The sequence below is a fragment of the Paroedura picta genome, chromosome 1 (assembly GCF_049243985.1).
Source record: "Paroedura picta isolate Pp20150507F chromosome 1, Ppicta_v3.0, whole genome shotgun sequence".
Lineage (NCBI taxonomy): Eukaryota > Metazoa > Chordata > Lepidosauria > Squamata > Gekkonidae > Paroedura > Paroedura picta.
Genome location: NC_135369.1, coordinates 106,377,891 through 106,400,258, shown reverse-complemented (window position 1 = coordinate 106,400,258; position 22,368 = coordinate 106,377,891). Strand labels below are relative to the sequence as shown.

Here is a 22,368-nt window from a genome sequence, read left to right as displayed (position 1 = left end):
TTATCTTCTTATGCTTAATTAAGCCACTGGATAGATTCTGTCTCTCCTTCGTCAGAGTAATTAACACAGCAATGAAGCATGATCTGATTAAGAGTAGATAAAGATTGAATTTAGAGCATTCTTGAAAGGAAGGAGAAGAAACAGAGGTAGATCCTTACCTGTACCCATAGCTGAGAGAGTGGGTAGTCTAAGTGCGGAATTTCCAGGGAGGAGGAGGAAATTGTCCTAAGAGTAGGGACCTCAATAGCTTCTTCTCTTCTTTGTATACCAGACATTGTCTTTTCCAAACCCCTCCCCTTTCTTATAATATGCCCTCACTTAGAGCTTTTATAGTCCTGTGCCTTTATTGTCTACACAGTGATAGATTTCTCCAAGGAGTTTTAATGTTTTCATTACGATTGGGCCAAAATGCCCTCACCATTTCATGAATGTCAGCTGCATTGCTGCTGGAGAATGAGAGGACAGTGAACAATTAGCAAATCATACCCATGGACCTTCTTCCTTCAAATATGCAGTGCAAGATCAAACTTACTAGGGATTACTGATTGAGAAGTGTGCAAAAAGTTTCCCCAGATTTTTAACTAAATGTATGTTGATGTGGCCATTGCCTTACTGTCTAATTATTACATTGTAAAGTACAGTCTTTAATTTGTCCAGAAGCAGGAATGGAGCTTCTTTCCCAGCTGTCTTGTCTAACTAGAGCATTCTTCAGAACTCCTACAGGCATAGCAACTGGATCATATCAGCACAGTAAGTGGAAGAACAGTGTAATGGTTTCCCAAAAGTTTAGAATTGTTTTAATAACTATTTCAAGAGTTCATGTGAAGTGGCTGATTTCGAGACATATTAAAAATCAGCTATATTTGGATCCTCTCACTTAATATAACTTACGGCCATTCCGCACAAAAAAAAATAGCATTACGCCAGCGCAGTGGCCATTCTTCACCTCCTGGTTCTCGTTTCCTCTGCTACCTTCTTGCGCTTCTTGGCACTCCGCACACCTGCTTGAAATGGTGGGAGAGGTATGCGCTATACACATGACTCTCCTCTGCCTGTCAATCAAGCCACCTTTCTCCATGTTCTAAAGTGCCCATTATGCAAGCTAATATTTTTAAAGTAAAACTTCTCTGTTGCTATTCCTGTCTATCTAATCATAGATGCATAGTGCTTATTTTACTGCTACCCCTTTTGGAATTATGAGCCTTGAAGCTTTAAAAAAGTAAGCATGTTCCCGATTTCTTGGGGGGGGTTGTGTTAACTGGTGGGGACTTTTTTTTTTTTTGCTCTGCCTGGACGACCTAACGCATATTCATTACTCCAGGCAGTTTGCTTTAAAAAAAATAATAAGCCCCGTCCCCGGGAGAAGGGAGAGGGAGGCAGGTGTGAGGGTGGGCGTTGGAGCTGAAGATAGTGCTACCTTGCCACCACACCTTTCCTTAGCATGTGTTTGCTGGTTGCTCTCCTCTCACTCACACTACATGGCTGAGGGAATCCACTTTTGTGGATTCCCCAACTAGTGCTTTAAAATGGTTTGCTGCTGGGACGCTGGATGGCGACGTTGTGTAAAAAGCCAAAAAGTGGCGTTAGCAAAGGGTAAGCTTTTCACTATATTTTCTGGGTGAGGAATGACCCTTACTATAACCACTGCAGCAGTCTGTAAGCTTGCTTACCATAATGTCTTTACCCAGAACAATGTTGGCCTTGGGAAACAGGAAACACTCTGATAGTTGTAAGACCGGGAAACTCTTTTGTTTAAAATGAGGAAAGCTGCTGTGAATCCAAATAGCAAGTACTGAGCTAAATGGATGAGTGATCTAAGATGTCCCATGCATTCTTTGGATATTTCTGTAATCCTCTCTCTAATGTGGGGAGGGAGATACTACATTTTACAAGAAGGAAATCTAGGTGACTTTGTTGGTGAGGGGAGCAGTGGTCAGTTGGGCAGAGGTGTGTATACTTGTTCCAGATTAAATCCTTGAACTAAACTCATCTAGATGAGCCTATTATACCATCTTGTCATGGCTCCTTGTGCAAGTAACAACACCACTTGATATGTAGGACTAGTCCTTTTTAAGACAACTGAGTATATTTTATTTATTTATCAGTTTATATATGGCCTCCCTGCAATGTCACTAGTGTAGAACAAAGCTTGAGAATCCTGAAAAAGTTTTAAACAGAAAAGGCAGAAGCAAACAACCAACACTTTTCTATGTAGATATTCTCGTTCTTTTTTACTTCATAAATTGACACAACTAGCTGTTATTTAAACAGTCTGATAAATTCATCAGGCATTTGTTATGCTGTTGTAGTTATACAGTTATTTTTGAACTGAGTTTTGCAGTTTACAGTATCGAACACAAATTTCTTATGATACTATTGATGGTTTAGTTGATCTTACATTTGCTAGTGACAAGAAGTATCTGGAACTATTGGCAAAGTAATTCAAGAGAAAATACCTCTGCTATGTCATTTTAAGTCCTCGGTGAATGGCTGGGAAATGAGACGAACAACCCTCCACCGTCTCTGTACTTTACTGAAGCAAAGTTGCAAAGGTGGCTGAGACTGACAGAATTTTTAGAAGATACACTGAAGACTGTCAGGAAACAGCTGAGACCATACTTGTATGATTTGCAGAAGAAAATGTCTGGCAAGATTATTGGTAAGTCTGGTGGCTAAATAATCAGGCTACTTGTTGTGTGACTGTATTCCTCAAATCATTTAGGTCCATAAAGAAGATTCATTAACCCCTTAGAAAGAGATGGGGCTCCTTTAAGCTCTTCAGCAGTGACTTAGGACCTAATTCGTTTAATAAAAATAGATAATCAAATTTGCCATCATTCAGTTACATTTTACTCATTAGGTCCAATGGTCAGGCACAGGTCTATTAAAATAATACTTTTGAGGAGGTAGCTGATAGCTTTGGAACTGATGAATAGTGGTGGGGGAGAATGTGATGGCCTTACAGTCATTTGCATGTTTGTTGTAGATCAGTGGTCCCCAACCCGCGGCCCACGGCCCAATGCCGGGCCGTGAAGGCCTTGGCGCCAGGCCGCGGCTCCTTCTCCCCCCCCGAAGCGAGAAGCTCGCCAGGCTGCGAGCAAATCGGCCGCCAAAGTGGCCGATTAGCTCGCGGCCCGGCAAGCTTCTCGCTTTGGGGGGAGGGAAGAGAAGCTTGCCGAGCCGCAAGCTAATCGGCCGCTTTAAAGTGCAGCTTTAGCGGCCGATTTGCTGGCGGCCCGGAGGGGCCGGGAGGGGGAGCTGCGGCCGCCGGCATGGCGGTGGCGCAAACACGCTTGCGAGGACTGCCGCGCACCCGAGTTTGCGCCCCTGCGGGGCGCAAATGTACATGCGCGGCAGTCCACACTTGCGCTGGGGCTGCCACGCGTGCGCAGGCCCCCGGGCCGCCCTCTCCCCGGACTCCGGAGCAGCGGTCCGCAGCGGGCGAAAGCTTGCGGACCGCTGTTGTAGATTACACATAATAGGACATAGCTTTCAGAAAGCAGGAATATTGATCATCATCCCTTGAATCCCTTCTTTGTTGTATGACTAATGTAATATTCACCATATGTGCAGGTCAGATTGTATTTGATGTCATGAGCTGGTCTGAAGTTCAAGACAACCAAGCAATAGTTAAGGCTTTGTCTGATGGACTAGTTGAACTCTCAAGGGGAAACTACGTAAGTTGAGTTTATTATGTTTTTAAATGGAATTGCTACACTCTCTGACCTGTAGTGGCGTTATTAAAAAAATTATTTCACATCCCCCACTGGGGACTGTTGTACTGTGTTCATTCTATTTCATAAGTTTTGTGTTTTCATTCCAATATGAAAAGTGACTAGAAAGCAATTTGAACAATCATGACTAGATACAACAGAATCAATCTAAAAGATCTTAAGACACGTGGGAATTTTGTCATTGAAACATCCCTAATGCCCAGGCCCTTAGACAGTGATTAGCCAGCATACCCTCATGTCTGTGTAGGGATAAGATATGGCAAGTAGGGGAATATCTCCAAATATAAACTGAACTTTTGGGAAGCAAACAAGTGTGACATTTTCTAGTGATGTTGCTTAGAAATGGAATATGCAAAGGTGTCAAAGTGCAGCCTTTTGTTTGTATAATGCTGCAAAAAGTATCAGCGATGGAGTTTTCTGATACAATAATAATTCACATCAGCAACCCGCAACCCCCCATAGATCAAGGGGACCATTTTTGCAGGGCAACCACTAAAAAAGCTTCTTGTGTGAACTTCTTTACTTGAAAGGACATTTTTATTGCTCCTAGAGCATAAGGAGGCCAGTTGAAGCACTTCAGATTGATGGTGGCTTTAAGGGGCATTACATTCAAAAGCCCTCCCAACATGGATTTCCCTGAACTCTTCCGTGCTAATGCTCCATGTTTCTGCAGCCGCCAGGACAAACATGTGAGGTTACGTAAAGGGGCAAGCCATAAGAGGACTCTATTTTAAACTTTGATACCAATACTGAGACTTTTGTGCAGAATAATTCTTCATACAGAATAATATCTAGCAGCCTCATATTTCTGGGTCATTACAGTATTTATAAATTGTAAATTAAACCAGACCATCAAAGTACTGTTCTTGTGTAGTCTCTGTTTCCATGGGACTGGGTCTTGTTCAGCTGCAACTGTAATTAGGGAACTAGTCTCATTGCAGTCTACTGCAAATCTCTTATTGGACGAGAAATGTCTTCCCTTGGAAAAGGAATGGTACATTTTTATTTTTTATAATTACCTTTATGTTTCCTTAGGAAAACCCTTTGGAATTTTTATCACAGTTTTTGCTAAAGAAGCATAGTAAAAACAAGGAGCTCAGAAGTCAAGTTTTTTTGACAGAATATAATCCAGAAGCAAGCATTGGAGTATCAGTTAAGGTACCCTCAGCAATTTACTAACCAATGCTACCCCTGTAATCTGACATTTTCTCATTTCGTTATGTCGTATAATTTTTAGGTAAGTTTAATCAAATACTTCAGTTACCCAGGTCCATGTTTAACTTTACCTCTCTGCTCCATAAGTGGAGAAAGGCTATGGTGGCTGATGCAAAAGCCATTAGTAGTCCAGCATCTGCTGAGCATGCAGAATGCTGCAGGTTTAACCCTCAATATCTCCAGTTAAAAGGATCGGGTAGAACTGATGTCAGATTCTGGACAGTAGGCAATACTGACATTGATACGCTGAATCCAGACATTGATACGCTGAATCTAAAGCAGATCCGCTGATGAGTTGATTCAGGTGGGTAGCCGTGTTGCTCGGAAGCAGCAGAACAAAGTTTGAGCTCAGTGGCACCTTGAAACCAAAAAAAAATACTCAGAATAAATTTTTGTTGGCCTTTAAAGGTGCCACTGGGCTCAAACTGTTTTCTAATTGTATGAGTAACATATAATGGAAACTAACAGCCAAGATGAAAACTCAAACCTATTGAACCTCTTGCTATATTAAATGTGTTACGTTCCTGTATCTCCATAATAAAATTGTTTTCAGTAACAGCTCCAGATTAGGTGTGTTGTCAGATTAAATGTGTAGCAGTTGTCAATTATCAGATTAACTGTGTATATATAGCTGGATCCTGTGACTCTGTTCCGCTAACAATGACATTTTGCTTCAGTACATAAGCAGAAGGAAGAATGAAAATAATTTGGTATCCCTTTCAAATAATATTCCAAGTGCCATCACATAACCATTAATATCTCAGGTGGCTGATGCAAAAGCCATTAAAACAGAAATGTTGACTGTTTCTCAAATGGTTTGACTTTCAGAATGGGAAACTTCAGGAGAACACACCAGAGAAGCGAGAGAGATTTGCCAGAGAACTCATGACGAGTGAGAAGAATTATGTCCGTGTACTGGAAATTATAAGAGATGTTTACAATAAGCCACTGAAAGCAGCATTAGCATCAAATCGACCGATTCTAAGCCATGCCAATGTTCAGATAATCTTCTCTGATATTTTGGACATCTTGCAAGTCAACAGGTATTTTTTAGAGATGGTTCTGAAATACCTGAGTATATAAATTCACTAAGGCTACAAACCTACATGCTTTTAATTGGGTTCACTGAAACTTCCAGTTAAATGTGTCTGACAATTAAGGGAAAGAGCAGTTTGTGTATCTATATAAATAATTTCTAGCTAAACTGGATATTAAGAATCAAAAAGCAATACACAACCAAAACATAGCACTTTGACAACACTTTTTAAATATATATATCTGTCTCTCTTAGTGGGGTGGTAGGAATGGGTGTTTGAGAGAAAAACAGGTGTGGGAGGGAATGTTCATTGAGAAATGTAAACCGCCCTGAGCCTCCGGGGAGGGCGGTATAGAAGTATGATAAATAAATAAATAAATAAATAAATAAATAAATAAATAAATAAATAAATAAATAAATAAATAAATAAATAAATAAATAAAATGGGTATAATTGCAGCTTCCATCGTGTGCAGAGTATATACGTGTATCCCATCTATTTATTTATATTTAAACTTGTATTCTGCCATTCTCTAGTGGCTTGGCCCAGATCACCTCAGATTTGAATATAATTAAAACATAGATAAATTAAGCATATCATACAAACATTTAAACCAAAAGAGAATTTTATTTTAGGGTTTAAAATCAATTAATTAAAAGCTGCTGCCTCTTCCCAAAGAAAAAATTTTACTGGATAGGGTGGGATTGAAAAGTTTTTAGAGGTTTTATTTTGGTTGTGTGTATAATATAACATCTAGTTTGACCCTTGAAAATTCTACTTTTCACATAAGAAGGACAAAACAACCGGCAATAGAGCAACCACAAAACTATAAGAAAGGCTATATTGTGTATTATGTTGTGTACTTTATGAACTAGGGCTGTGATGTCTCCCCTGGCCACCACTGGGGGATGAAGATTTGAGGATGGAGGCTGAGGAGGACAAGGACCTCAGTGGGGTACAATGCCAAAGAGTCTACCCCCAAAAGCAGCCCTTTTCTTCTGGGGAAGTGATTTCTATAGTCTGGACATGAGATGTACTTCTAGAGCGGGGGTCATCAACCACTGGTCTGTGGTCTGGTACCGGGCCGCGAAGGCCTTGGTAACAGGCAGCGAGAAGCTCACCAGGCCGCGAGAGAAGTGACCGCTTCGCTCATGGCCCTGCTAGCTTCTTTCTGCAAGGGGGGGGGGAAGAGGCAGGTGCGGCCACCGGCACGCCAGCGGACACAAACACCCGCGCATGCGTGTTAGCACCCCCTGGTGGTGAAAACACGCATGCACGGCAGCTCCGTGCATGAGCGTTTTCACCACCAGGGGGCGCTAACGCACATGCGCGGTGCCTGGGCCGCCAGCTCTTCCCCACCCCTGGAGCTGGTCCTCAACCTTCAAAAGGCTGGGGACCGCTGTTCTAGAGGATCTCCAGGTCCCATCTGAGGGTTGACATCCCTCCTTTGAAAACCTTCAAGAATTTACTGGAACTTTGTGATGCATATAATTCCATTTGGGCTAACCTCATATCTATGTAAAATGGAAAACTTCATTACCAGGAAAAAGGTTTGCTCCAGATAGAAGCCCCAAGTGCGCTCTGTCTGCACAAAACTGTAAATCCATCATTTTCAATGGGAGGCAGTCTTGAATGCACAATGCCTTGGCTGAAATGAATGATGCTGTTGTGTCAACAAAAGAGTAGCAGGTGATTCTGAGAGAGAGGGTCAGTTGCAACACTTATTTAAGTACTAGCTTCAAAGCCCATTGTAAAAATGGGCTTTGTAAGGGGGTGGTAGGGGGGAGGGCTCTAGCAGCTGCCTATTGGGGGCGGGCCCTGATTGGGCTGGAGTGCATGTCTGGAAACAGAGTCCAGACACCGGAAAGAGAACCCGGACACCAGCCGCAATACATTACAGACACAAATATTTGAGCCACTAAGTGGTAAGGATTTCTTCTTCAAGGGACCCAAAAGCAGTTTACACTGACAGCTGCTCTAAGCAACAATATGATTTGAGTGGGTTAGGAATAAATTGCAGGTTCATCCACAAGTACCATCTGTAAACTATGGGCCAAGAAGTCAAAGGCCAAGAGGGTTTTACACCCCAGCTTTATAGTATACTATGAGCAGTAAGATGAAATTCAAATACTTTGACCACCTGATGAGAAGGAAGGATTCCCTGGAGAAGAGCCTAATGCTGGGAGCGATTGAGGGCAAAAGAAGAAGGGGACGACAGAGAATGAGGTGGCTGGATGGAGTCACTGAAGCAGTCGGTACGAACTTAAATGGACTCTGAGGAATGGTAGAGGACAGGAAGGCCTGGAGGATCATTGTCCATGGGGTCGGACACGACTTCGCATCTAACAACACTATGAGCAGTAAGAGGGGGGCAGACTTACTGCAGATGGACTTGGGGTACTGCTGACTTGCTGGCTGCACTGGGAACTTTGCTGCTCTGGTTCTCGTGCGGGAACACAAATCTGAAGCAGACAAAGTGTACTGGGCCAAATGCTCTCCCAAGTAGGAGCAGGAAGAGGTGGGGCAACCTGCCCCAACTCAAACTCCAGCCTACAGCCCGTTGTGAAACTGCCAGTGCAGAGATGGTCAAAGGGAGGCAAATATTATAATTTCCCCCAAAAACGCAAACTCAAAGTTTAAGCAAAGACTGAGTATTTTCATAAAGGAAACAACAGCATTGCAGAATTGTGGGAGTTTGCAAGAGTCATCCTGTGATTGGGCAGCTATTTCCAAATGCATATGTTTTTTAGTCTGAAAGATTATGTCTCCTGAGGCCTTTTGCAGTGCTGGGAAGAAAAGGCAGTGCTGGCCTTTTGCTTTGGGGAACAAGCAAGTGGAGGCGAGAAAATACACAGGGAAGCAGCATGGCCTCTATAGGCACCGTGTTCATGAGCACTACTTTCGTGCTTATGTCTCTCGGGTGGAAAGACAACGTTCTTAAATATGCTGAATGACTACTATCATCTGTTGAAATTTGCCTGGAGCCAAGTGCTGAGAAACATCCTTATTCCATTTCAAATGCAGGTTATTTTTGGAAGAACTAACATTAAGACTTAAGGAATGGTGCCCAGCCCAAAACTTAGGAGACATATTTATCAAATTTGGTCAACAGTTTCAAACATACACAAACTTCTACAACAATTATGCAGTAATTCTGAAAACAATTGACCAGGTATGTTAACTATGAGACTGTCTGGAACTCTTACCTGTACAGAACTCACGTAGGCATGTACAAGGGGGGGATGTATTTTTTGGGTTCAGGTATATTGGACCAAAAAATATAGTATTTGCCGATATTTCAGAAAATCAATACTGGTATTTGTATTTGGATCCAGCAGTAATCAGGAATACTAAATATTTTTGGCTCCATTATATCCTATGGTCAACAGCAAATCTAGCCTGAGTCTATTCAGTAGTCTGGGAGGAGGGGTTGAAGTACAAGCACAAAATTTACAGTGTAGCTCAGGGGTAGTCAAGCGAATGCTGGCAGGGGCTCCTGGGAATTGTAGTCCATGGACATCTGGAGGGCTGCAGTTTGACTACCCCTGGTGTAGCTGCTGGAGCATCTCCTCAAAATAACCTCCATGTTTCAAATGGATTGTCCATTTTTATGGGCACCCAAAGAAAGTACCCCCATCCTCCATTGTTTCCAATGGCAAAAAAATAGCTAGGAAGCTTTACAAGCCCATCAGAATGTTCCAGGGAGGCTCTGCAGTGAAAGTGAAGGTTGGGAGACTTTTTGCAAGGCCAGCCGAGTAGCAGAACCTGTGCTTTGTGCCCAGCAGAACCATGATGGCAATGCCAAAACTCAGCAGGTCTAAGGTCAAATCTAAGAATCTCTGAAGTAGAAACGGGGGAGAGGGGCGGTTTCTGCAAGGTCAGTAGAATCAGTGCAATCAAAGTACTAGTGTCCCTTAGTAGTGCCAATTTGCCAGTACCACCCTAGACCCAGAAATTGAGCCCAGTGCAGACCTACTAGTGCCCAGCAGCAGAACCTGTGCTTCGTGCTCAGCAGAACCAGGGCCATGGGGGCAGTGGCAAAACCCAAGGTCAAATCTGAGAATCTCTGAAGTAGAAACTGGGGCGGGGGGGGGATTTCTGCAAGCTTCATAGAATCAGTGCAGTCCGTGTGTTGCAGAACTCAGTGCTATTTGGGAAGAAAACAAAACTTGACTGAGCTTCTGTGTATTAATCTGGTTTTGGGTCAGGTGGGCTAGCAAAAGTACCTGCACAGCTTGTACAGCTGTTGCTTCTCAAACAAAACAAAAAAACACACACAAAGACACTTGTGGGATTCTAAGATGTGACATCTTGTGAGAGCCTCTTGTGGTGCAGAGTGGTAAGGCAGCAGACATGCAGTCTGAAAGCTCTGCCCATGAGGCTGGGAGTTCAATCCCAGCAGCTGGCTCAAGGTTGACTCAACCTTCCATCCTTCCGAGGTCGGTAAAATGAGTACCCAGCTTGCTGGGGGGTAAACGGTAATGACTGGGGAAGGCACTGGCAAGCCACCCCCTATTGAGTCTGCCATGAAAACGCTAGAGGACGTCACCCCAAGGGTCAGACATGACTCGGTGCTTGCACAGGGGATGCCTTTACCTTTACCTTTTAAGATGTGACATCAGTTTGGCCTGTTGGGCTTGCAAGTACTGCTGTCACATTGGCACTGGAACTGGGATCATGCAGCTTGGTGTAGTGGTTAGAAGTGCAGACTTCTAATCTGGCGAGCCGGGTTTGAATCTGCGCTCCCCTACATGCAACTAGCTGGGTGACCTTGTGCTTGCCATCTTTAAACCCTGTCCTGCGACGTGGCGCGGCGCGCCGCTGAATAAATAAAAGAGTAAGGGCTCTGTGGGAGGAGTTACGGCGGGACCAGTCCAGGATAAAAATTCGGAAAGGGCCAATCAGAAGCCGCGAAGCTGCCTCCCCATTGGCCACTTGGCCCGCCCCGGACTTCTCATACATGCCACTGGCAGCACGCACCTCAGGTAAGTGCGAACCGCCGTTCTCTCCCGGCTTCTGCCGGGCCCGGCCGCTCCTTCGCAGCAGTGAAGGAGTACCCAGGGCTGGCAGAAGCCTTGCCCGCCCACCGCCGCCGTTCTCCCGGCTTTCGGGAGGGTGGGGGGGCGGCCTCCTCTCGCCGCCTTCGCCGCTCCCAGGGCAACAGAACAGTGTTCTCTCGGACTTCTCTCGGCCCCGGGAACGGCCTCGCCGCGGTGAGGCCGCTCCTGGCGCCGAGAGAAGACAGGCTCCTAGCGCCCATTTTATTCAGACATAAAATGGGCTTTATTTCTAGTAGCACTGATAAGGCTATTCTGACCAAGCAGCAATATCAGAGCTCTCTCAGCCTCACCCACCTCACAGGGTGTTTATTGGGGGGAGAGGAAAGGGAAGGCGACTATAAGCCGCTTTGAGACTCCTTCAGGTAGAGAAAGCAGCATACAAGAACCAACTCTTCTTCTTTTTGGCCCATTATGCACGGGGGGATAGTGCACATTCGGAGTGGAATGGCGGTGACTAAAATCACCGATAACGCACGGAGCCGGCTGCAACCGGCCACAGATTTGGTGCATGCCGCTGAAAAAGCCGCGTTAGCGAAACGCGGAAGAAAGCGCAGCTTCCGGGTGACCGGAGCGCAACCAGAAGCGGCGCCGGGGTCGCCCTGTGCATAATCAGTTACTCTGGGTTTTGCCGCTGTTGGGTTCCGTCCTGTGCATAAGCGGTTTGCTTCACTTCTTCCCCCTCTGCGTTTTCCATGTGACACGAAGTCGCCGTTTCAGCAGCCGTGCATAATGGGCCCTAGGCAGCATTGCACTTGTTTTGCTGCCCTTGCAACCTCCCTCCACCTTGCTGGGATGGTGATTCCATGTTGCACTCCTATTGCCACAATGGGGCACTGGGTTCTGCTGTTAGTACATTGATTGCACTGATTCTTCTATCCTTGCAGAAATCCCCCCCCCCCATTTCTACTTCACAGAGTCTTATATTTGACCTTAGCCCTGTAAAGGTTTGGTACTGCCACCATTGCCCTGGTTCTACTGGGCACAAAGCACAGGTTCTATTGCTAGGCTGGCTTTACAAATATGCCCCACCCTTCATTTTCACTGCAGAGATTCTCTATTGCTAATTAACTGTTTTGTTTCCCTTACCAATAAATTCAGGTTACAAAATTAGATCTTCTTAATTCACTTCCCTACAACATTTTTGTGGTAGTTATAGGAAATAAATATGATTATCTCATAATGGCTCACTATGTCATTTGAAGTTCACTGTGCTAAAAAATTTAAGACCTACTCACAGTTCAGTTTCCTTTTGTAGAAATACACTTGCTAGTTGTAGGATTTTTTCCATGAAAACATTCCAGTATTTTTGGAAACCTGTTGCAGACACAGACTAGAAACATGGTGCTGGAGAAGAACAGAATATCAGTGTTGATATAATAATGCACTTAAATTTTTTTTTAAATATCACTTATGCCTCTTAGCATTTGTAAACTTTCCTGCAAAGAGCACTTTGTGCTGTGTACGAGAGGACACTAAATTAATAAGGGTTCTTAGAGACTGAGACAATCTACTCTTATTAGAGAAGCTGAAATGTGGTAAGATCTTGGCTCCTTGGATGAAAAACAGCTTAAAGTGATGAAAAGACGAACATTTCCCAAACGCAATGCTATAATGCTGACTGCCAAATGTCTTTCTTTTGCAGTGCAGGGAGACAATTCCGCTATTCCGCGCTTTCTTGAAGAGGCACGATAAGACTGTAATAACTGGAATGAGGAGGTAGCATACAAAGGAAAAAAAGTATACTGTCAAAACATGGAAAACAGACTAAGGTGTCTGGCATAAAGTTTCCCTCTCCAGCCACCCTTTATGCAGCATGCATTTTAAGCCTCAAGCTGTAGGTCTCTGAGAAGCTAGCCAAGCATGTGTATGACTTAAGATAAGTTTCCAGGATAAAACCGTGATAAAAATCAGCCCCTCAATTAAAAGTCTGGGTGAGCAGAAACACTTTGGCCTGGGGCCTGAATGAAAGCAATACTGGCACCAGACGAGGCTCAAGGGGGAATACTGCCAGATGCACACTGATGCTGGCAGGCAGAAATCCTGCATTTTGTAATGGACAGTTGTAGTGCTAGCACCAAGGCAAGAGGGATCTGGGTAACTACAGCTCATTTTCAGAAGCTACATAAATGCAGACAAGAAGGAGTCGACAATTTCCTGTGAAAAGTAGCTTAGCACAGAGATCAAGGAAATAATGTTGTCCCTTTCTTCAGCCACCAAAACCAATTCCAACTCCTGCAGTTTAGCCTGAACTATCCATAATTTTTCTGTGATATAGAACACATTTATCCGTTTGGGCTTCCCCCACCCACCCATCTTTTTCTGGGAAAAGAACATGACTACCTCTTTCTCTAACACACATTGCAACAATACCCAGCATGGTTAGATCAACAGTTAAAGAAGTAGGCTTGTGTAGACAGTTCTCAAGTTCTATGCTGAGCTCTAACACTGAGCATTGTTCAGAATATTGTAGTAGTTGACAACAAAGCAATGCTGTGCTTCTTCCTTGTGAAGAAACTTGAAATGTTCTGCCCAGTTTCAAGAACATAGTGCTCAATGTAACAGCTTTGGGATCCTCTGTTGGGTAACTGGCCAAGACGTTGTTTGACTTGTCTAAAATTAGGGCTTTCTGAATCCCTGTTTTGCTTGTCAAAGCATATTAAAACAGTCCTTTCATATTAATCTAAACAAAGACTGATCTGGCTAACCCACTTAAAAACTCTGGGCTTGTTATACCGTGTTTCTGCTTGTGCTAATCCAGTGGTACTCCTCTGGTATTATGTACTTCTGAAAGATCAGTGTTGCTCAAGAGTCCAAGAAGTGCCTAGCGCCAGAGAGCCACCTTCACACTGGACAAAAAGGAATCCAAGTAGAATTTCCAAATCCATATATAAGAAGAAATGCTAGAGTACATAGAATATGAATCCACCACATTTGTACTTAATGTATGATTTATGTGTGAGTGATGATGTAGCCTACAGGAACTTCTGCTGCACCCATCTAAGAGGTTTGAAGAGTACATTGTGCTCCTGTATGCTCTGAGGCTTCACACTCCAAAAGAACACACTGACCATGAAGACTTGACTTCTGCAATTAAGCATCTGCATCGTTACAAAGATTACATAAATCAGGTCTGTAATTTGTTCCTTTCAATATGATGGTGTTGCATGGACCACTAAGTTTCCCATACTGGAAACAGTGGGCTGGATCCTATGACTCCTTTCTGCAGAGCCTTTGTTTAAAATTGAACGGCATTTTCTGGTATGGAAAGTCTTACTCTGATAAAGAAAATTCTTCCTCCTTTTACAGGAATTTTTTTGTTAGAAGACGACTTAGTGGAAAGTAGTTGCAGGATCCAACACAAGTTGAATTGGAAAAAGTTGTAATTCTATGTAGTCATTGTTTATTTTATCAAAGTGTACATGTTATTATTCAAAATTATATGGATTTCAGTGCTGAACTTTCAGGGACACACTTTAGTCAACTGGAAAACGTCCATTTTCAAGAAAATGTGCATGTTCAGTTGCTGAAATTCTAGCACCTCAATTTTCGCATGGGAAGTCACATAGCTAAACCTGTTCACAACCTAAAACTCTTTGCTCAGTATCAAACTTTATAACTGCAGAGAAAAACAAAAAATTAGCTTTTACATGGAGTCAGAATTTTATGAAGTATTTTCAAACAAATTGTGCCACTCCCCACGTGAACCCTGAGGTTACTACGTGAATCAGCAGAACCGGAACACCCTCCGCATTTGGTTCAAAGAGGTATCACCACCAATACAGATTTCTACCTATGTTTTGATTGCTCAATGAAGAACAGTCTTAAGCAACCCTACTCAGACTCTTGCTTACTCCCAAGAAAATGTTCTTGTAGGACTGAATGGTTATTTCCTTGAATGGTCTGTGGATAAAGATATGCTTTTCCAATCCTGAGAAGCTTGCACTCTTATGTTCGTTGTTTTGAATCTGTAGCTAAAGCAGAATATGGGCAGGGATGATCAGATGTTAACTGTGCAGAGACTCATCCAAGGATGTCCTGTAAGTACCCACCTTTTGTAGGTAAGAATGCATTGCAGGGGAAATGTATGCAGGTATATGATAAAGATGAAATAATATGGCACAAGGTGGTATCATGAGAAGTACACAAACAGATGCAGCTGTTGTACCGTTGATGCTGAGATGACAATGGTTGTTTTGTGTGTAAAAACATAATTGGGTAGAACAGCCTCTTGAAACCTTTGTGTGTGTGTGTGTGTGGGGGGGGAAACCGGCAGCCTAGGGGACTATAATGACCAGTAGGAGGACCAGGCAACCATCACTGTCTTTCTCTTCCAGCAGTGGAGCTTCTGTTGGTACACGTGAGGTGGAAGCAATTTGCTTTGGCTTTTACTCTTCACCATTGGTCCTCAGGTTGCATGTTTTTTATCCTTATGAGTCCCACGACCTCCAGCATCATCTCGTCAGAGATCTTGGGAGTTGTGGCCTAAAAATAAAAAAATATATAATTCAAATTATAAAAAAATTAATAAATAGACCTGGACAGAGAGGGTTGCAGCAGGTGAAGAGTTATCATGCCCCTTTCAACTCCCATGTGAGCTTCCACAGGGGGCAGTTCTCTCACCCACACTCTTCAACATCTTCATGCACCCTTTGGCTCACCCTTTTTGGGCTGGGATGTTATTAGTATGCAGATGACCCTCAGCTCTGTCTCCTAAGGGACACCCACCCGGACTACCCCCTGGAAACATTTGCCAGATGTTTGGAAGCCCTAGCTGGATGGTTCGAATAGAGTCACCTGAGACTCAACCCCTCCAAGATGGAAGTCCTGTGGCTGGGGAGGAAGAGAGCAGATCAGGAAGTGCGCCTGCCCAGCCTGGCCTGGATGCAGCTTAATATCTCGTCCTTTGCCAGGAATTTGAGCATGATCCTCGACGTCTCCCGTTCAATGGAGGCACAGGTCATAAAGTAGCCCGCCCAGCATTTTTCCATCGTTGCAAGGCAAGGCTACTAGAATCCTACCTGTCCTTGGAACACCTAGCTGCAAGAGTCACCTCCAGGATTCACTTCTGTAACTAGCTCTATGCAGGCCTTCACTTGTCCTTGACTCAGAAATTGCATCTGGTCCAAAATGCAGCCGCTAGGATCCTCACTGGAACACTTTAGAGGGCCCATATCCAGCTAGTGCTGAGGCAGTTGCATTGGTTTTCATTTGTGGCCCAGATCAGGTTCAAGGTTTTGGTTTTAACTTTCAAGGCCCTTTGTGGTCTGGGACCCACCTACCTGAGGGGCTGCCTATCACCTTATGCTCCCTGTAGGACCTTGTGTTCTGTGGGTACTAACTTGTTGGTGGTTCCTGGCCCAAGGGAGGTTTGCCTGGCCTTGGCCAGGGCCAGAGCCTTTTCAGTCCTGGCTCTGTTAGCTGGTGGAATAAGCTCCCAGAGGACCTGAGGGTCCTGCAGGAAGTTTCTGGGTTCTGCAAGGCCTGCAAGATGGAGCTCTTTCACCAGGTCTTTGGTCGAGGCCAGAGCAAGGAAGATCTAGGGACCCCTCCATATTTAGCTGCATCCACACAGCAGGCATCCAGACCCATGAGGTGTGGGCGGCCAGTGTTTTAAGCTTGCTGCCAGTTATTGTAGGTTTTTATACTGTTTTACTTTTTGTGTGGTTTCTTTTCTTACTGTAACCCGCTGCAAGATGGTTTCTGATAGCAGCCAGAAACAAATCCAAATAATAAATAAACATAAATGTTTAAAATATATTATGTTTTACAATACTAAACACATTACTGTGATTCATAATGACAGCCCTTCTAAGAGCAGTTTGTTTAAAGGCAGTTCTATAGAATGGGTCTTGGAATGTGTGCTGTTGTCTCTCATAAGGAAATACACTATGAGCAAAAAAAATTATGGTTGTATTATCTGAAAGGGAAAAATGAACCTTCATGCCAGCATATATGCTTCCTGTTGATTTTTAAACATGGCACCTTAGAACTGTATGGTTGATAGCATGATCTCAACTACAAGTGTTAGATTTGCTTTTCATAATTTACATATTTTTAATTTGCAGCAGTTATTGAAAGCCAACAGGTATCTAATTAGGATACAAGATGTAGCCCAGCTACGCTGCTGTTCTGAGAAAGTCAGTGCTCCATTCAGGTAAGCTGGTGGTGTTCTTGATAGTTGTTCAGATTAATTTTATAATTTGTATTTATTGTTTATTTTGATTCATAGGCTGCCATTCCCATTCAGCTAGCTTGTGGCAATTAAGATCAAAAGTTCAAATACAAAGATCAGATAACAAAACATAACACAAAAAAACAAATAAAATGACCTTAGCTTCCAAGTCATTTATTTTACACTAAAAAAAAAATTGCCAAGTATCCTACGTACTAAAGAAGGGCATCTTGTGGCGCAGAGTGGTAAGGCAGTTATCTGAAAGCTTTGCCCATAAGGCTGGGAGTTCAATCCCAGCAGCCGGCTCAAGGTTGACTCAGCCTTCCATCCTTCCGAGGTCGGTAAAATGAGTACCCAGCTTGCTGGGGGGTAAACGGTCATGACTGGGGAAGGCACTGGCAAACCACCCCGTATTGAGTCTGCCATGAAAACGCTAGAGGGCATCACCCCAAGGGTCAGACATGACTCGGTGCTTGCACAGGGGATACCTTTACCTTTAAAGAAGGGCATGTGTATTCCTATCCTTGAAGTCCCTTTTGCCAGTTTGATAGGTTATTCTTGGGGCTGTACAACTATGGCTTCGTAATGAAGCATTTTTCTTGCATGCAGAAGGCCTTGAATTCAATGCAAAATATCTCCCCTAAAAATGACCTAGCAGTAGGTGATGTTGAAGATCCAAGAAAGCCAAAGCCATACTATTCTTGATAGACCAAAGGGCAAAACTGCTGTCAGCACAGCTGCACTGATTGGAGAGTATGTTAAATCGCAGGATCTTGATGCAACCTATTATTCTGACACTTCTGGGTTTTTTACTGTACATGTGTCTATATTATTTTCACTGTTTAAAAAAGCACCCCCATAAGATCTCAACTGCAGAATATCTGGGTTAGTTTCTCAGAAATCTTGAATTAATACGATTGTATTTAAATAGTTTGGAAGACAGTTTATATGCTTTCATTTTACAGGCTCTATGAACACATCTATGATCTTAGCCTTTTCCTTTTCAACGATATACTTGTCATCTCTCAACGCAGCATCTCTTACAAGCCTTTTGAATGGAGCTCAAAGATGACTCACCAATTCTTGGCAATGGTGGCACTTCATCAACTCTTCGTTGAAGATATACCAGAGTCCAAATGTAAGTTTTCCACTGCCCTTAACGGATATAAGCATGTAAAACCAGTCTGTTAGGGTTTTAATTTTCTCAGTTAAATTTGTTCTGTAACTTGCATAGCACTAAGGATACTAGGCATTGCACAGGAGAATAATACTGAAGAAATATACACCAGTGAGATAAGACTAGGATGAAGGACCATTAGTACTAGGATGAAAGAGCTGAGTCATTGTAGAAGCTACAGTGTTTAGGTATTAGGTATGTCTAAGTAAGAAAGGTCCACAATCTTAATAAAAGTTTGCACACATTTCAGAGCAGATAGCAGGTGCCATAATATGGCTGCCAGGGTCCTGGGTCTGATCCTATCATGTTAGATTCTAAGCCAAGCAATTCTCCTGTGGTGGAAAATGCCATTCCAAATCAGTGCTCCCTGCACAGAGATTGTGCCTCTTTTGCTTTTTTGAATCATCTACTCCAAGCCAATGCTCACCCTTAACTTTAGGGAGAAGCAAGTGGATGTCAGGGAACACACTGGCAATTTCCATGGCACCCATGGGTACACATTCAGGACTGTTAGTTTAGAGAATACCTTCAGTATAGGAAAACCCAGAAGCTTCTTGTAATCACAGACTTCCAGCTTAACTAGAGGGACATCTTGAGGAGTCAGCCTATTACTGTCCTTGAGCATCTACATGCATAACTGCAGTAAGCTGTCCTGAAAAAAATCAACTATTTTTATTTAACAGATATAAAGAATGCTTTTCTTCTACAAGGGCCAAGGCATCAATTGATTTGTTCTACAGAGGAAGCTGACAAGTTCCCATGGCTTTCTGCACTCCAAAGAGCAATTGTCTGTAGCATTGAAGATAATGGAGACATCTTGTAAGATTTACAATTCCTGGCAACATTATTCCATGCTCACTAACTTAGACACAGAACATGAGTCTATTTTTTATTAAATTTTGCTCGTCCACTTTTAACAGCTGTTAGATGACATGAAAAAGTAAATTTTCTACACACTCTTAATTTACAGTATTAAAAGCATTGCCCTTGGAAAAACAAACTTCCTTTCAAAAAGGCTATTTCTTCTTCTTCTGAATACAGAACAAGGAAGTGGTCTTTTAAAATACTAGGCTGACATCAACCCTTGAATCACTGCTGTAAAGATGGCCGCACCCCTAACACTGATGGTACCGGAGAAAATCTTCACTATGCCAGCAGAACTAAGCAAGAGGCAGTAAGGATAATCAATGGTGCCTTCCAGTCTTCTGAAAACAGGCATAGCAGTTGCACTTTCCTGCCTTACCCTAGCACACATTGCATGTGCGTATGTGTTGTGTGTTATGGCTGTCCAAAGCAAGCACATTCTGCTTGATTTACTCTGCATTCCTGTCATGTACACAGTAGTAGAAAAAGTGGTTCTTCTATGCCACTTTTCTCTACCCGAAGGAGGCTCAAAGCGGTTTACAGTCGCCTTCCCTTTCCTCTCCCCACAACAGACACCCTGTGAGGTGGGTGAGGCTGAGACAGCCCTGATATCACTGCTCGGTCAGAACAGCTTTATCAGTGCTGTGGCCAGACCAAGGTCACCCAGCTGGCTCCATGTGGGGGAGGACAGAATTGAACCTGGCATGCCAGATTAGAAGTCCGCACTCCTAACCACTACACCAAATTGACTCTTTTTAAATTTAACTGCTGACATTTTATTGCTTCATAAGAGCAGGTTGACAACATTGTCTCAGGTTCTCTATCTAGGATCTGTTGGTGTAGACATCTATTCTCTGTTTGGGTTCTAATCAGTCGTACAGAAATTCACAGTAGAATACAAATTTCTCGTACATAACATGAGCAGAATGGAATTTCTGTACCAATAGTATTCTTTTTAACTGTGACTAATATGCCTTTCCTTTCACTCAATGTGTAGAAATATGTATCAACTCATGCACTTGCCAAACCCAGTAATTCTTAATCATATAATTTACCGTTTTTACTTTTCCAGTCAAGTATATGCATTATATAACTTTGGTCTCTTTGTAAAACACTACATGTTTATTATCTTTACCTAATAAAGAGCACAGTTTGCATCCAGATATTGCTGCTGGTCTGTTCCCCAGGATATACGAAGACCATCAATTCAGTACTGAAAGTCAGGACACAGAGGGCGACCAAGGTCTTTCTTAAGCAGCTGTTCTCTTGCCACCAAATACATAACAGAATAACTTTATTGACCGAACAACAGGAGACAGTTTATTCCTGTTACGTTAAGCCAAAGTAAGAAAGGATTCACCAAGTTAAAATATTGTGCTGTTTTTATTGGTGTAAAAATCACACAATTGCTAGTTCTGATTCTGCTGAGATACATTCATGCAATTTAACATCTATGATCCCACAGCCAGAATAATCCATTAAATAGTATATCTGCTGTTAGTCAGCATTAATGCAAATTTACATATGAGATCAAAAGGTGTGTATTATACAATATACAACATATCCTAATACAGTACATCAACCTGAAGAGCAGGATACAGTCAGGGAACTTTCTGTTAATAATGCAACTTGTCTATAAGTCAGAAGAGTAAGGCTTGGAGACATGAGGAGAAAGTGTAGCCCAAACCTCTTAAACCACGTATCTCGAGGGGAAGGAAAAGAAAAGTCGAAATGCTGACACATTCTTGCCCATGGATTCTTTTACAAGAGAGTCTGGTGAATGTGCCAGTTAATAAAAAAGGCAATGTGCAAATCATGCAACTACAGGTGTCCTGGAAATATGCCTGACTGAGGAACACCCAGTCCTTTCACAAAAGGGTCGTACATGTGCATGCTGCAAAATCAGGGTCATGAATTACAACCACTGTAACGCTGTGGCCATAGTGTACAAGATACCTAAATATAAAAGAAGAACCAAATCTATTTGGCATGGCAAAGTAGTATGAAGTGTGTGGCACTTGAAGGGACTGGGTTTATCCAAAATGGCTGGCTGTTTCAAATTATAGTTAACTAGCAATGTTGCAATAAAATGGTGATGAGAAACTGACCAATGACCACAGCAGGTAAATCTCATTTTCACAGTCCAAGGAAGATACAGAGCACATATTTATGATAAAATGTGCCTTTTGCATTTGTTTAAGGTAACTGGTAACAAAGGCATCCATTTGGATACCTGCAATATATTTTTTCATGTGATATACAAAAAAATCCACCAGGTAATGAATTCTAGTTTGGAATTTAGGCCACTGAAATCGTAGAAACCTGGTTCCAACTTAGACTGTGTGTTCCCAAGAAATGGGAGGGATGGCAGTGCCAATATATATAACATTCAATGAAACATTGATTCCAATTCTTTGTATTAAAATTATAAAAGTTACTTAAATACAACTGTGGACAGAGGACAAAACAATCACAGAATGTTAAGAGTGCACTGAGCGGAACATGTAGGTCTTTAATTAGGCCTTTTACCCAATTTCCCCTTTCAAAGTTAATTAGTTCACAGTTAATGGCAATTGGCTTATAAGTGAGAGAAAGGTCGAAGCTGTTCCAGTTGAACCTCCAGTGAAATTCTCTCTTCAAGAACATCCTGGAAAGAACAGATTTGGATTTTATACTCTAGAGTGAAAGAACACTAGAATATTTAAATGATACAATTATAGGCATTAATCATGCATAGTTTCTAGTCAGTCTAGATCTTTTACATGCAACACATGGGCAAAAGTAAAAACAAATATCTTTGCTATGTCATGCATGTATGGGAAAGGAGAAATCTAAAATAGCTGGATGCAGGCCCTTGTGCATCATAAACCAATGCAAAAGCTTGGCTATACTGCATGAAAGAAACAGCAGAATGAACATCAGAAAGCTGACAGAGACCAAAAATGCAACCCATGTTCAAATCTAGATTTTCTAATTTGGAAACCACTCGTGTTTTCAGCCTTCAAAGATAATTAATCTTATCCCCACCGGTTTAGCATCAAGGTTTAGCATGTTTGTAAGGTCTCCAAGTAGTCCCTTGTTCCCTTAAATCTTTCCTAAGTATTACTTAC

At 42.7% G+C, this 22,368-nt stretch overlaps 2 protein-coding genes across 12 annotated transcripts in view; one reads left to right on the top strand and one right to left on the bottom strand.

Moving 5' to 3' along the window:
- The window catches only part of ECT2L (epithelial cell transforming 2 like), a 53,566-nt gene that overhangs the window by 25,912 nt on the left and 5,286 nt on the right, over nt 1-22,368 (top strand). For 5 of the 7 annotated variants that reach the window (XM_077351293.1, XM_077351303.1, XM_077351284.1 and 2 more), the window contains 12 exons: nt 658-750; nt 2,477-2,659; nt 3,574-3,677; nt 4,770-4,892; nt 5,778-5,992; nt 9,010-9,157; nt 12,688-12,761; nt 14,017-14,173; nt 15,017-15,082; nt 17,111-17,199; nt 18,183-18,355; nt 19,078-19,213. In XM_077351293.1, the coding sequence (XP_077207408.1) occupies nt 658-750; nt 2,477-2,659; nt 3,574-3,677; nt 4,770-4,892; nt 5,778-5,992; nt 9,010-9,157; nt 12,688-12,761; nt 14,017-14,173; nt 15,017-15,082; nt 17,111-17,199; nt 18,183-18,355; nt 19,078-19,213 (1,561 nt within the window). The remainder of the gene's footprint in view (nt 1-657; nt 751-2,476; nt 2,660-3,573; nt 3,678-4,769; nt 4,893-5,777; nt 5,993-9,009; nt 9,158-12,687; nt 12,762-14,016; nt 14,174-15,016; nt 15,083-17,110; nt 17,200-18,182; nt 18,356-19,077; nt 19,214-22,368) is intronic. The other 2 variants (XM_077351320.1, XM_077351312.1) reach the window with 2 other exon arrangements.
- Nucleotides 20,623-22,368, bottom strand: part of REPS1 (RALBP1 associated Eps domain containing 1) — a 70,323-nt gene continuing 68,577 nt past the window's right edge. For all 5 annotated transcript variants that reach the window (XM_077351352.1, XM_077351370.1, XM_077351360.1 and 2 more), the window contains one exon: nt 20,623-21,905. In XM_077351352.1, the coding sequence (XP_077207467.1) occupies nt 21,837-21,905 (69 nt within the window). In that variant the 3' untranslated portion in view covers nt 20,623-21,836. The remainder of the gene's footprint in view (nt 21,906-22,368) is intronic.